At 36.6% G+C, this 16,391-nt stretch overlaps 1 protein-coding gene across 2 annotated transcripts in view; it reads right to left on the bottom strand.

The window, feature by feature from the left end:
- Nucleotides 1-227: 227 nt before the first annotated feature.
- ZBBX (zinc finger B-box domain containing) overlaps nucleotides 228-16,391 on the bottom strand; it is a 78,014-nt gene continuing 61,850 nt past the window's right edge. Inside the window, exons 17-19 of one of the 2 annotated variants that reach the window (XM_016215717.2) lie at nucleotides 11,669-11,921; nucleotides 2,090-2,225; nucleotides 228-354 (exon numbers count right to left, since the gene is read on the bottom strand). In XM_016215717.2, coding sequence (XP_016071203.2) covers nucleotides 228-354; nucleotides 2,090-2,225; nucleotides 11,669-11,921 — 516 coding nt within the window. Of the gene's footprint in view, nucleotides 355-2,089; nucleotides 2,226-11,668; nucleotides 11,927-16,391 lie in introns of both variants that reach the window. The other variant, XM_016215718.2, reaches the window with a different exon arrangement.

Genomic DNA, 16,391 nt, shown 5'->3' with positions numbered 1-16,391 from the left:
TCTGCAATATAGATTAATTGACACACCATATATCATTTGGGGGGAAAAAGTCCTCAAACTTATAATTTTACTACATTTTATTAGTCTGCAAACCTTGAAATATCAGACACGTTAATAATGAAAATCTCCCACACCTGGATAAGTGACTGTTTGGTTATTTTTTTTAGTTGTTAACTTTTCCCATTTCCTTTGGGTACAAAAAGTAAAAAGCAATGCGCAAATGATCCTTAGGTACTCTGTGGCCACGGCAGTGTGATGACATGCTGCTCATCAAGAAAGTCTGTCTCCTCCTCATCTGTGCCGCTCTCACAAAGTGTCAGGAAAGACTGAATTTCGGTATCTTTTTCAGAAAAGCTGGAAATACATTAAAAGATCAATACACAATATACAGAACCAGGCTGCGCCTCTTCATTTATCTTCTGATCAATACTACAGCCACAGAAGTCAGGGAGGCAGCAGGTGTGAGGGCTGCCTCAGGCCGGGGCAGTCATTTTCAACGTGCCCAATACACCAAGCCTCCTTTTAATGAGAAATCCTCATCATTCTCCCCCTCTCAGGAAATAAAGCCACAGTGGTACCAAGGAGAGAAGATTTTACAATCTCTGATTGTGTCTCTCCCTGATGATTCAGAAGGCACTTCAGAAGCTTGCTGAGCCTCGGGGTCATCGTTAAGGACATTCATCATTACACTGGCTGGTTAATAGAATCCCGGTGAATGTAGACTGCCAGATAAATCACGTCTTTTGTGTACAGTAAATTAGGACTATGTGGATAGCCAGTCAAGATATGCCAAAACCAAAATTAATGACAATTATTGAGCTGTTCTATTTTGTTGTGTGTATCATGGTGGAGAGGAAGCTCTGTTGGAGGCTCTCGTGTGTAGGGTTCTAGGTTTTGAGAAATGAGGTAGAGTGGGGAACAGAAGGGAGCCTGCACAACTCAGATGTTTTGGTCTAAGTTATCTTGATAGTCAGCCATGTATGCCCCTAAATAATATAAAATACATGCATAACATTCCGTGAGAGCTGTAAGTGTTCTTTGGATCCTTTTCTTGTGTCCAACACAGGCTAAATCAGCAGAGCCTACACTCTCATCTGTGAACCAGGGGAGATTTGCGATAATTTTCACCGGTAATGACTTTTTCATGACATTCTTAATTGTAAAGCACTGTGTTTTATTCTGTTAATGTGTTCCCCTTATATTTTTTATTAAATGTCCTTTCTTTTATGAAAGGATGGTGACAGTAAGTCATAGGTTTAGTTACTTTGTTTTTCATTTTTTAGGGGGAAAAAATAGCATTTTAGATTTACCCTTTTTAAAAATAAATTTTAAGTAGTGTTAGAAATGCAAAAATCCAAGAAACACAGCTAAATTATTTCTTCTTTCAGAAAAAAAGAGGGCAACACTCTTGATTTCCTTTTACCGCAATATTAACCTTCAAACCAATCAAAGGAACTTACAATATAACAGTCTTTTATTTACACTTTTAAACCTACAAGAAACCCTCCTCCTTTTTCAAGGAATTCCAGTATGTCAATAGTAGACTGACGTGATAAACTGCATTTCTTAAGCATTTATTAGTATAAACCATGTTCCCTATAAACTGATTACCATCCCTAAAAGCGCTCACCTTACATGAGGAAAGAGTGAAATGATAACAAATTAAAATGCGCTATCATTAACAGCCTGGACTCAATTTCAAGAAAGAAACCTCTCAATATTCCATTCTGAAAATTGTATTCACATTGGGTAAGATTCTATTAATGCAAAGTTTTAAAATTTATTAGGTTAATTAATGAAAGTAAGGCAGCTGTTTTTCAATTTAAAAATAAATGCTGAAGGATTATTAAACCCCTTTTTTTATTTTTCTGACATATGTTTTCCAGCAGAGAATTATCTCTTCATATTAAAGTAACATCCTCATAAGCCTTTTACTAAATCCTGATAATAGGTCAGCAAAGAACACAAATATTTTGCACGAATGGCCATATAAGTACCCACATGAGGACAATCTTTCTTTATATAGTAAAGAGAATTGGTTGGGGCTTGTCAAAATTGTTACTATGCATTATGGGCACATATAACCTACCTCGGTTCAATTCCACAGGGGCTCCTTGAATGTGAGGCCTTAAAGGAATCTAGGGTAGCCTGACTTCTACTCAGCGAATCCTGGCTGACAGCTGGCGATTCTTCTGAGGTTTGGCTGTAAAGTTTTTCTGAAGAATCTGAAATATTTTATTTCATGAATTGTCAACTCATAAATTCAAGAAGAAACAAATGCATAGCATATGGCTCTAGTTATCCAGAGTAAACTATAAGTAGTATAAAGAGGGTCAGAGATTTTTAATCATCTCAATTTTCTAATATTTGTAGGATAGTCACAGTATGAGGTAAATTTGTTTTGAGATTCCAAATTAGGGCATGGGTATCAAGCCACTTTAATCACATTGAAATTTCTTAGCAAATTCTCCAATTTTATTTTCTTTAGCTTAATTGGGGTACATTTGACATGCAACTGTGTAGGGTGTAAAATGCATTTATTTGAAACACATATATTGCAAAATGATAGCCACCAAAGTGTTAGCAAACGCCTATATCACATCACATAAATGACATTTCTTTTTTGTGGTGGTAACATTTAAGATCTCCTCTCTTAGCAGCTTTCAAGTGTGTGATACAGTAACATTAATTATAACCCCTGCCTGTGGGTCAGATCCTTGGCACTTCCTCATCTTGTGCTCCTGGACCGACATCTCCCAGTTTCCCCCACCCCCAAGCCCGGGACAATCACCATTCCAGTCTGTTCCTAGGAGTTTGGCTTTTTTAGATCCCACATGTAAATGATATACAGCATTTTCTTTCTCTATCTGACTTATTTTGAACAGCCATATTGATTTTTCAATATACATTATACTTAAGAAAAATGTCCAATGTCCTGAGACTTCATAAAACTGCAAAGAAAACCAAGTGATCCTCTTTAAGCTAGAATATTGTGCAACTCCTCAATTTGTCTAAATGTTAAGCACTTTTTGTCTTCTAGGACATAAAAGCTTTACCTCCGTACAGTCTGAGGCAAAGGTTAGCCTTGGCAAAGCTTCTCTTTTGTGTTTGTTTTGGCTTCCTTGCTTTGTTTGGGGAGAAATTAACCTTTTGTATGTGAAAGGGGAGAAGCCTTAAATCTTCTCCCATTTCATAAAGCTGGCCTATGATTCAGCCTAGGTAAGAAAAAATAGTGCAACTTAAGTAAGCAAATGTATAAGCAAACATATCTTTATATAAACTACCAAAGAGTTATGTATAAAAATAAATTACTATATTAGAAAGGCCGTAATGCCTTCTTTCTGTCACTGATACAATCCTAAGAGTCACCTGACTTGTACATAAGATTATGTTGACTTTTAAAATTTTTTAAATTACTGGGTGCTTGTCTTCCCTTCCTTCTGATCAAAGTGCTAAGTAAACATCCTACCGATCAGAGCAGCCAAACACCAAACTACAAGGCATTATACACTTGACTGAAGAGAATTTATTTTTTGGTCCTATTAATTTGAAGTTTTTGAGCAAGCAGATTCTCCTACTGAAAGTAACTTAGATTATTATTTCTGCTGTAAGACAGACCTCCATACATTTATAACTGAAAGTATCCTAAAAATGATTAGCCCACTGACTTTCATATTATGACAGGTTTAAGGATGAGGCTACTGCTAAAACAATCAGGACAGCTTTCCTTAGTCTTATTTACATTTGAGGCTTACATAATAAAGATGAATTTGGAGGAAAAAGAAAAGATTTCTCAGCTAAAACTTTTGTCCCATTCCCACTTGGAGACTAGGAAATCAAGGGCACACAGGGGACTGGCAACTTGTTGAAATTCACACAAACACATGGTCAAAGAACTGGAGCTAGGCCTCAGCTATTCTAGCTCACCTGTATCATAAATCACTGTGTTCCAGAATCGAATCCTCTAGCTTTAGGCCACTACCTTCTCTCCCAGTTTCCACTAAGTAAAAGAATATGGGTGTGTATGGCATCTTTACCTATCATGTTACCTATTATTGGGAAAAAAGTCAATTCAGGATTTGGAATTGGTAGGATTATAGGACTAAAACGCAATAGTAATGCTTAGAACTAAAGAATACCACCAGAAAAGGTATTTGACCCCTTTTAGGTATTTGAGTCCTAATTGGATGAACACAGAGCTAATTCAGGTTGTACAAACAAAATGGGCCTGTTTTTGTACACGTATTCATTCTCAGAATTATATTTCAGAACATCTTCTCAAGTTAACAGGAGCAAAGGTGACATCACTGGATAGTTCATGGCAGAGGAAAACAAAACTGCTTATAAAGCCCTGTTGCAGGGTAGTGTTAAACCTAAAAGGTCATTTGTACAAAAACCCAAGTCTCCTGACTTTCTAATACAGAATGAAGGAAAGCTGGATTGATATTTATATTGAAAATTTTACTTTATGATGGTCAGGTCAGGTGATTGTTGAAAATGGATTTTCTGTCCCTAGAGTAGCAGTGTATGTTCTCTGATCGTTGAAAAATCTCTTAAATAGAATAATACCAGGGAGGCGGGGTGGAAGAGGGTATGGGTGCATAAATGGTGATAGAAAAAAATTAAATTAGGTTAAAAAGAATTAGACAAAAGAGAAAAACTGACTAAATATAAACTTCTGGGGTGCATTTCTAAAACTCATTTCATTTAAAACACATTCATTTTACTTCATTCCACACAAAAATAAAGACGAGTAAAAGAAATAAAGGAAAGGAGAAAGGATGGACCAAAGAAACATTAAAATTTTAAAAACATAAAAAAGTTAAAAACTTCAAAGAGTGAAAACACAGCAGATAGGCTATTTACATAATGAACCAAAAGCAAAAGCAAAAAAATTTTCTAAAGGACTATGTAGCGTAGCTACAAATGCCATCCCAGTGCTTCGGAGGGTGTGACCACCAGGACACTTGCCCTGTAACCTGTGAGAGCCCCATGCCAGCTCTTCAGCTCCTGTTTTCCTGACCCGCCTTCTCTTTTTCCCTCTGCCACTGGGTCTTGTCTTGTTTATCCCTCCAAACCTTCTTCCCTTTACCTTCACTCTGTCCACACTCTCTCCAGCTTAAGTGGTCACAGTATCTATTTGAAGTGAGGATTTCAAATTATTTAAGTGGCGCTGTGGAATGGTGGTTAGACAAAGGAATGTGGGGCAGACCTGCCTGTGTTTGTGCCTGGGCCCTTGAGCACCCAGGGGAGACCATGGGCAGTTACATCACTCAGAGCCTGTATCCACAAAGGGGAAATAAAAAATAGCACCTGCCCCACCTACCTCCCAGAGTAGCTATGAGGAGCAAATGCAGTGACATTATATATAAAAATAAACAGTGAATATTATTATTCATTGGTTTCATATTCCTTATATCAGAATTTTTAAAAATATGTTGACTTTCACTTACGTGGAGCATTCCATTTTTTCCCCTGAAATTCAAAGTTGCCCTAAAGCAAAAAGATTGCCATTCTAGCCCATCATAACCTGACTGTCTTTATAGGGGTTAGCTAGTGAATTTGCTAACTATAAACCAGAGTAGGCCTTTTACAACTTAATATTGTGCTTGATGGCCAACCAATGAACAGAGGCTCCAATTACACAGGAAGCCACTGACTCACTATTTTACATCACAGACAGCTGGCTACACCTGATAACATCAGGTAGGTTTTTACTCTTCCTTGTTTAAAACAAAGTACTTTCCTCTCTTTAATTACTTGGCTCCGTTAACTACCTACGAACTCACACAAACATAAGATTGCCATGGGAACTGAAGGACCACAAAGGCTCTTAAACCACAAATCAGAACGAGTCTGAAACAAACAAATCAGGTTTAACTATTGAAAAGGTGTGTACTTTAAACTGCATCACTACTGCTCCGTTCTCATAATGCAGCTGTTCCGATACTTTCCAAATTTCTTTAGACTATAACACCTGAAAACTGTCAAGGTGCCTTAATAAGTAGGTTAGACTGATATGTTGAGCTTATTAAGGAAATGACTGTCTTATTTACAAAGATATTTGTGGAGAGGATAATAATAAGGCATGAGCTATAGCTAACTATAACCCTCAAAGCAGCCCAGAAGAAAACAGTCGTAGAAAACAAACAGCTTTTAGATGTTTTCACTAAAATGTAGACTTATCAAGAGGGCCTTACCTTACTGTATGGAGAAAGCACCACCCACTGGTTCCTTATATAATTTAAAATTTTCTTCTAGGACTTACTATGTGCTAGGTACTGGAGAGAGAGAGAGAGAGAGAGAGAGAGAGAGAGAGAGAGAGAGAGAGAGAGAGAGAGAGAGAGAGAGAGAGAGAGAGAGAGAGAGAGAGAGAGCGCGTGTGTGTGTGTGTATGTGTGTGTGTGTGTCCCTACTTCAAACACCCAGGGGCTTGCCAGGACTCTTAGAATGGCATCCAAACTCCTTATTGTAGAAAGAAAGAAATTATCATAAACATAACATTTAATACATATTTGAATTCAATCACTGGACAATTTATGACAGAATTTATTAGAATATATCCATCTTTCATACATAGAAACTGATGCAAAGTGAGATTAAGAAAATAATTTGCCCAGCGTCACAAAGTCAGTAAGTAACTGTTTTGTTTCAAAACCAGCTCCCCTTCACATCCCCCTGCCCCGGAGCCTGGCTTTCAGCCACCCTGCTTTGCCGCCCCTTGTCTCCTGATTGAGCAGGAAGCCGTGTCTGCACACACACATCCCCTGCTGTGCCCACAGCGGCTACTTCTGAAATGGCTCTAATATCCGCCACGGCAATCTGAATCAAAGGAGAAACGCTTTACTTAATGCAGTTATTTTCTGTCTTTTCTTCTCCCAGCTCCTTGGCAAAGTTGTTTTCCACAGAACTTAGTGGAAGTGGATGCATCCTAGAGCTAAAAGAAAATAGGTCAAGGTTAGCTGCTCACAAAGATGCAGCTTTCACAGGGAAGTGAACACATTTACATTTGTATAAGAGTCAAGTTGTGTAGCTGTGTCTGCATGAGACTAAATCTCAAGAGTTTTACCAGATTGCATCATAAGTAGCAAAGTGTGGGTGGAATTTTTCTGCCCATTGATGCTAAACAGAATACAAAAACCTTGTGCAGACTCAGTGAATTTTCTAGAATAGGGACTGATTTCACTACAGCATCTGTCACCTCACTGACTGTTGAGTTGATTCAGCTGATGTGCCATCTCCTTGCTTCCCCAGCTCCAGGAGAGTACCTCAAAGCTGTGCACTCATCCAAAGCTAATCTTCCCAAATAAAAAGAGAGCTGAGCCTGGGTCAAGCATGTGTAAGTGACAGCTTTCTGCTCCTGGACCATAGGCTATGCAGTATGTGCTTGCTTTCATATATGAAAAGTTTTGTATTCCAATGAAAATGCTGGGCTTGGTGTATGAGAAAATGAGAGACATGGCAAAATGAAGCATGTAAGAAATAAGAGTAATGAAGGCAAAGAAAAAGCTCAGTGTTTAGAAACACACATGCAAACAGACTATTGTTTTTAAGTACTGTGTTTCATTTGTAAATAACGGAACTTTTCAATCTATCAAAATAAGAAACCCTTTATTTTCTGATTAAAAACTACATGGTTATCCTTTCAGATCCAGTCCCCACCAGACATACTTCATTTTACAATTTGCCTTTTGCATGAGTATTACCTCCCAGGAGATTTACATTTGATTTTTAGCAACTTAGAGTAAAGCAGATGAATGATGGATGGGTAAAGATGGATCATAAACTCTCCTCCCTCAACTTCTAATGAAATGAATAGAAAAAGCAGAAAAATAAACATAAAATAAAATCGTAACAGGAACCAAACAAAGTAAGGGCTACAAGTTTACATAATAAACTTTGACAAGAGGCAACCAAAGAAATAAATAGAAGATTCATTGAGGTATATAGCTGAGTGTTACTGCTGTCCACCCCCCACACTATGTTATTAGCATAGTGTTATGCTAATAACAGCAAAAGGAGAGTCATCTAAAGTACTGACAAGTCCCACCAATACCATGCCAGTTTGAAAAGTAGGTGAAGGGGAAGAAGAAAACTTCTGAAATATTTTTAAAGCCCCTAAATACTCACTACAAGATCTTAGCAGAGGCAAGAAAAGTGCAAACCTGCAAGTGTCCCCACAGGGACAGAACATACTTGAAATCAGTTTCAGTGAAATTTCACATTTAATGAAATTAAAAAAAAAAAAAAAATATAAGAGAACCCAGATTCGCCAACAAAGGAGGCTGAGCTCCTCGTTCCCTCATCTGTCCTCTTCAGGACTTTGAGCTGACAGGATACAAACGAGTGCAATGTCCAACCCACAAATGTAGCTCCCAAGAGAAGGCTGACAGATCTCAGCACAGGTGGAAAGCAGTTCAGGGAAAATATAGTCTCACTATATCAGGAAAGACAGAGGCTATGAGCAAAGCCTCCCACAGTAAGTATGAGCAAGTAAGATACAAAGAAATGATAGCAACTAGCTCTGCAAACAAACAAACCAGAATCCAAGAATCCATAGCATGCAAAGAACAATTAAATACGAGACGAATCTGGTAGAAAACAGATCAAGACCATAAGAAAATTCCCATAAGTCGTTTGGCTACAAAAACATAATAATAAAAATATTTTAAAAAAAAATCAAAACTAGTCTCAAAGATCAAACATGTCAGACATCAGAAAGGAATCAAATGTTAACTTGCTTCTGGATTAAATCTTGTACCAGGAAAAGACAAGCTATAAAGAACATCGAGACTTAAAAACTGGATGTGCCCTGTGGATTAGAGACTCACATCAATGTTAAATTTCCTAATTTTGATCACTGTACTATGATGGGATAAGAGAATGTCCTTGCTCATGGGAAATGCAGGTTGAATTATTATTATTTTTTTTTTGGTAAAGCGTCATGAGGTTTATAACTTCCTCTTAAATGGTTCAGGAAGAAAAGAGCTGCGTGTGTGTGTGTGTGTGTGTGTGTGTGTGTGTGTGTACACATGTGCAATGAGGTCAACAGGCAAACAGGCGGTGGACTGGGTAAAGCACATACTGAAGTTCCTTGTACTATTTTTGCATTCTTGCAAGTTTCCTGTAAGTTTGAAATTATACCAAAGTAAAAAATTACTAAAGAAACTCAAAGCAATACTTTAGAGAGCTAATTTATTAAGTTGATCAATAAAGAACGGAAGATAGCCCACTGAAAACTGGAACTCTGACATAGAAGCCACTCTTGAGAGAATCACAGTAAATGCAAAAGAAAGTGAAAAATAAGTTAAATAGTTGAAGAAAATGTAAGTGAATACATTGTACAAAGAGGATCCAACATAAACAAAATAGGTTTCTTAGCAGAAGAAAACCAAATGGAACAGAAAAGCAATTTAAATATACAATAGCAGAAAATTCCTCTGAAAATAAAGAGGAACTTATTTTGCAGATGGAAAGAGAACCCTCTATTTTAAGAAAGGCTGGGTTATTTAAACTGAAACAACCCTGGTTCAGTTACTGAATTTCAAAGATATGAAACTTTTTTCCCTCCCAAATATCCAGTGAGGAAAGAAGAGGTAGCAGGCATTCTGCAGCATGAAAGAACTGGAGAAACTGAGCTACCATGAGTCCTACTTGGGAAAAAAAACTATTTGACAATCACATTTAACAAAATTTAAAGGGAAAAACTGCTAAGGAACAAACTAGCACCATATTCAGGGAGAGAGGACAATGGAGAAATATCTACCAAACGCAAGGGGGAGAATTGTGATCCCCTAAATTCATCTAGCTAACTTGCTAACCCATCACAGGGGTAAACGCAGGCATTCTTAAGAATGCCCCAATAAACCTTCCCGAGAAGAATCAAAATAAAAAGCTTAGAATTGGGAAGTTGTAGTAAAAATGCTGGTACTGATCACTTAACCCATATGAATTTTCACAAAGGAAAAAAAAAAGGAAACCTTAAAAAATGAAAAATTATAACATCACTGTAACAGGGATTTATTCAATACTACCTATAACTACATAGATAAAAAATATGAAATAAGCCCAGCCGGCATGGCTCAGAGGTTGAGCGTTGACCTGTGATCCAGGAAGTCAGGGTTCGATTCCCGGTCAGGGCACATGCCCGGGTTCCGGGCTCAGTGCCAATGGGGGGTGTGCAGGAGGCAGCCGATCAATGACTCTCATCATTGATGTTTCTATCTCTCTCTCTCTCCCCCTCTGCCTTCCTCTCTCTGAAATCAATAAAGACATATTTTAAAATATATATACATGTGAAATAAATGAGTTCTCATCTTTTATTATAGGAATTTAATTATTACTGTCTAAAATAAATCATAAAGTTAAAAATGGCCCAAATTTCTTACTGTTTCTTTTTAGCTTTTTTCTTAATTTTTAAAGGCATATTTGTAAAAATTCCAAGTAGGACCCTATAAAGTTGCCCATATTCCATTGTCGTGTTATTTTGTCTACAAAAAGGCAATTTCATGTAGTTCAACTTAATATTTTGTGATCAAAAATACTTATTTGAAATGAACAATTTCCTTTAGTTTTATTTAAATTATTTCTATTAAATTGGGTAAATAAATATATAACATTAAAAAATATTATGCAGAACATGTCTATTTTTTATAAAATTATTCTTTCCTACAATCTATTCATCCTTCTAACTAGAAATTCTTATATGTATACTTATGACATAAGCAGATAAGTTTAAAATTATGCTCATCAAATATTAATAATGGTTGTTTTCAGAATAGTAAGATTTTGTGGGGATTTTGGTTTCCCCCTGTATTTTCTGTATTGCTTGCATTTTGCAAAATCAAGATGTATTCTCTTTTAGGAAAAAAGCAAAGTCATTATTCAAAGGTCAATATCACTAAAACAACAAGCAACCAAGGGAGGAGCCATGGGTGGAATACATAGGACCAGAGGAGTGATCTGCCTCTTAGATTTGCAGCTGGCTTCTGTCAAACTGCGCCAACAACTTTCTGGTGAATATTAAGATTTCTTCCCCCAATGTTTTGTCACTAAACCAGACCTCTGTAAATTAAAAAACATGGTTATGATTTACTAGACTCCATCCACCGGAGTTCAAGAAGTGGAGTGCACAGATATAATTTCTCCTCAACTGGTCTGCCAACCAGCAGCATCAGTCTCAACTGGGTTCTTAGATGTGCAGAATCTCAGGCCCCACCCCAGGCATATTGAGAAAGAATCTGCATTTTAACAAGATCCCCAGAGGCTTTCTGTATAAGGTGAAGCTCAAGGAATACTGCTTTAAAAGATCTAACAGCTTAATTCTCCAACAAGGGTGTTGGGCAGAAGCTTTCATAAAGCTACAGATTTAGTCACTCAGTGGGTTTGCAGAAAGAAGAAAAACTTTTTTTTCTGTTACATGAATGTTCTTAAGCAATACAATGTAACTGTGTATTGTGTGACCCATGGCAGACTCTCTCTTGTGTCGCTGGCATCATTTTCAGGGTGATCTCGAGGGATATCCAAGCAAACATACAGAACTCGCTGGTTAAAAGAGGTAAAGGGAAAGGCCTTTTTGTTTGCCAGCTTGCTTTCTAGGAGCATGAGATGAAGAATCAGGCAGAGGGCAGAGTTAACATTGCCTACAGTGAAAAAATAATAGCAATACCTGCAAGATTTCTCAGCACATTTAATTCCTCTTCCAGACTGTCGAAGGTTTGTTGATCAGCGGTGCAGCCCTCTAAGAAGGGCTCACTGTGGTCAATAATATCAATGTGTTCAATTTCTGAAATTTCAGAAGCAGCTCTAGACAACTGAGCAGGGGCGCTTCTTGGTGAAGGAGGAGAGGAAAGAAGACAGCTGGAGCTTCTTTTAACAGAGATGGAAAGTGGTAAATTAGCTGTTGAAGGTCTCTGTGATGTCTTGCCTAAAATGAAAAATAATTTTTTTAAATCAACTGCTTTTTAAATTCTGAATGCTTAAAGACACAAAATACCAGCCCCCCCCAAAACTTAGAGCATTTAAGATCATGCAACAGAGTTTATGAAAAAATGAATATTAGATTATTATTCATACTTTATTACAATTTGCTAATCCAAAATTACTTTTCCCATGTTATAAAAAACACTTCTGAGTCATTTTACCCTAATTTTTTTTTATATTCAGAAAAAGAGAAAATAATCGTAGTATTAACTAAAGCAAAGCTTCTGCAAACTAAGTCTATTCCAGATAAATTCAACACACTACAGCTTTATAGGGCACTTCAGTGGGAAAGCCCCAGAAGCACAGATCTAAATCGGGTTATCACTGTGTTCTACCAGGGCAGTCACAGCCTTATCTTGCTATATTTCGAAGGTTGATTTAGTTGGTTTCTTCAACATATGTGTTTCTTTCATAGTAGGAAAAAAATAATCACTTCAAATTTTATACTAATACAACATAATGAATTTATAATGTGGCATTATTCCAAGATTCTTTAGTAAAGGGAATGTTCAAGGTACAAATTTAGAAATACATAGCACCAGTAAAGTTTTAAATGTACCCATTCATTGTTCTGATTTAGGCAAATATATTTATATTGAGTATAAACGACTTATAAGATAAACTTGTATTCCCTTAACAAAAATTGGTATTCTGTAAAATATTAAATTCTTTAGAGAAGTGCTAGTCATTATCATAAAAATTATGATTTGACTGAACATATGCCAATATAGCATTATGCTCAATCTAAGGACTCAAAGGAAGAGAGGCTACAGGCAGTTGGCATGTATTAAACATTTAATGACTATTTATTTTTTTAACTTTAAAGATCTACTTTGATTGTAGCTAGTACTCGAAGAAGAATCTTAATGCAGTATGTAATTATTTAATCAATTAAAACTGACTAAGGTAAGTCCCAAAGGGCACCAATTTTAATGAACATTTCTGAAATCAATTTTGAAAACAATTTTTGTTGGAATAAAATTATGAATAAATTAAAATAAGATCCTGACCTTTTGTATCTGTTTGTGTTCAGAGACAATCCTGGGAGAAGAAAAAAAAAACTGACAAAAAAATGTGCCTATGTTTTAAGAAAAATAAATATAAATAACCCTAAGAATTATTTTAATGACAAGAATTTGGAAATGATTTCCCCTTTTACCTGTCATATGTAAAGAATCAATATTTTATTCATAGCCATCTAGAAAAGCAAATTTGCCATTCCTACATAATGAAGCAGTAATAGGAACAGCAATAGAAGCACAGGTGAGTGAATGTAACAGCCATTCACTTATATAAGTTGGAAGTTCTAGATCTATGGAGAAAACCACACCCATGTGTCTATATTATGCTAGGTCTCAGTCAAGTAAAATTTAAAGGGATTTAGGACTCATTAAAATAAAACAAACAAAAGATGTTATTAGCAAGCACTGGACTTCTGCCAACACAGAAAAACATGAGGTGAGAAAATTTTGACATAATGTAGATGTCCTTCAGAAAATTCAGGAGAGTACAAATACTTGCTGAACTCTTATAACAACATCTGGTTGCCACAGTATTTGAGGTTAATTGATCCCAATTGAGAAAAAAATAAAAGTACACCAGGGATGAGTCAGACTTGTGCTTAGCACACAGCAAAGAGACAGACCATCTTTCTTAATGAAAATATATTCAAAGTATAACTTAGAGTAACCAACATGCAGAAAGAGACAGAAGATGCTCCTATTTGGTCCTTGATTTTAGTCATTTATTTTATTCATGTAGGTGAGTATGTCATTCTCTCTAAAGTTTATTGTATATGCTTATTAATGTAATTGGTAGAGTTAAGGTTTGAGAAACAGTTAAGGCTGGCATTAATGAAAAATGCCACTATTGCAGGGATCATTCCATACTTCTTCTAAGTCCAGTTTGTAGATTATAAATATATGAAATTACTTTAGGAGTAATTTGTGCCGTCACTGGCAATGTAATCTTAGGAAATTATAGATGAACACTGATCACAGTTGGTCTCTAAATATGACATTAGAAACTGTCCTTGGTATTAGCTAAAGAATATATGCTTTATGATTACTAATGAGACCATGCCAAATATTGGAAAGATAAAGTAGAAGGGTGCCTTTGGGTTATATTGACAGACACAGAATGCTGATAAGAATATGAAAATTTTAATCACTCACTGGATAGCACTTAATACAACAATAGTTATTGTAGCTATTCTAATTATAAATTAGAATTGATGAAGCATAATCAGGGCAACATGCTTTTCACACAGTGTTTCAATAATAAATTCCATTCTGATCAAAAGGCCCAATATTTTCTTCTTGAACAAAGGTTGCAAAACATTATTGTCTATTGATATTCTTGCTCAGCTGTGTAAAATACTGAGAATTTATATATAAAAAAATAGAAATGTACTTTCTAAGAGTTCTTGAAACACATAGGAAAATTTTATTCAGCAGCATGGTTTAGTGGAAAAAATGTTGAACTGAGAAGTGAGAACCTTACTGTCTAGTCTCCCTGAATTAGAAATCAGCTTGTGACCTGAGACATAAAAATTCATATCTCATGAGTCCAATTAAGGAGTTGGACAGAATAATGTCTTTAAATTCCCTCCAACACTTATAAATTCATACCCAATCCGATTCAATTACAAAATCATTTGTCAAATCCTATAACTGCCAGGCACTGTGTCAGGATCTGGGTATTCAAAAGCAAATGAGACGCTGCCACGGCCCTCAAGTTGCACTGCAGACTAGTACACAGTCCTGCTATCCAGCTTTCCTAATTCATAAGCACTTCCTAAGTGTTTACAATGTTCCAGGCCCTGTGCCATCACTGAAGGTGCACCAATGAACAGGACAGGACAGGTCCTTGCTTTCTTTCTAATTAGGAGTGGGGTAACCAGAAAATAAACAATGAAAATAATTTCATTTAGTGATGGGTTCTATGAGAAAGTTAAAAGAAGATAAATGTGATTAAGCGACTCAAGAGACCAGCAGTAAGTAGACGGGGTGGACTGAGAAGGCCCCTCTCTAAGGAAGCAGCATCTGGGCTGAGGCTGAATAAATGGAAAGAATCACTCACAGGGAAAAGGGTGTGAAGATGGAGACGAAGTCTTCAGAGCATCCTGGATCAGAGGGAAGAGCAAATTTGAAAGCTAAAATGTAAGGTAAAAGGGTGGCCTGTCTAAGAACAGAAAGCCAGCCGGTGGGGCTGCACGTGGGAGAAGCTGCAGTTGGAAAAGATGGGTAGGGCCAACACGGGTACCGTTGTGTGATGCACAGTAAGAAATATAATTTTTCTCTATCTTCTGTAAGGAGCTATGGGATGCTTTTAAGCAAAAGATTGACATGACACAATCTATGGCTTAAGTTTATGGGAAATAGGATTCACTCCCTATAGTGAATCATAAACAATTTTATGACAACACATATCAATAATTCATTCACTGACCGTAAGTAGTAGAATTTGATGGAAATTAATCATAGTTTTGAGGAAAGGCAAAAGTGAATTTGGGGGAGACAAGAGTTGATGAACAACTGGCTTGGGTTCATCGTGAACAGTAAAAATAGAAGTGGTTGTATTGGAGGTCAATTTTAGAGCTAAAAACAGCAGAATCTAGGGATGAGTAGGATGTGATGAGTAATAGTCAAGAGGATTCCTGGTGCTCAGACTTGGCAATGTTTGGATGGTGGTGCCATTTACAGAGACAGAAATGTGGGTGAGGAGGAGTAGGAGGAGGCTTTGGCAGGAGATGGTTAGAGCCAATGGACTTGCTGCTAAACACACACGTCTTTCATAACTATCATGTTTTACGTTCACAAATTTAAAAAAATCTTACAGAAATAGGAATTCCTTTATATACTGTCATCAGTGCAGAATGTAAGATTTCCATAACTTACAGCATAGCCAGGAAAATTTTATTTCAGGCCACTGAGATAAAACCATTTCTGTCTCCATAAAGCCATTTCTCTCTGCCCCAAACTGGTAAATCTTATGAATTCTTCAAGGTCCGGTTGAGATGCCATTTAGTCTCAAAGAGCTTGCAATGTAAGCTCAAATTTGTGAATGTAAAACATGGTAGTTATAAAAGACATGTGTGTTTAGCAGTAAGTCCGTTAACTCTACCCTTCAGTGGCAAAGCAATTATTTTATCATTTCTATTCCTAAAAGACTGCACAGGTACCTACCTCTATTATAACTATTATCAATTACATGTCAATCTCCAAAAGTGTGTCACTCACAGTTCTTTTATAAAACTTATGGATAGTGTAATGGATGCTTACATACCTACATAGCAGTTTTCTCAACATATGATTTTTGAACTACTATATTAGCAAAATATGGAGTTGTTGATAAAATACATGCAAATTCCTGGAGCTTATTTCAGCTTTAATGAATCAGAATCCCTA

The sequence above is a fragment of the Miniopterus natalensis genome, chromosome 6 (assembly GCF_054644295.1).
Source record: "Miniopterus natalensis isolate mMinNat1 chromosome 6, mMinNat1.hap1, whole genome shotgun sequence".
NCBI lineage: Eukaryota > Metazoa > Chordata > Mammalia > Chiroptera > Miniopteridae > Miniopterus > Miniopterus natalensis.
The sequence above is the reverse complement of the archived record's forward strand: the minus strand, read 5'-3'. Positions and strand labels throughout refer to the sequence as shown.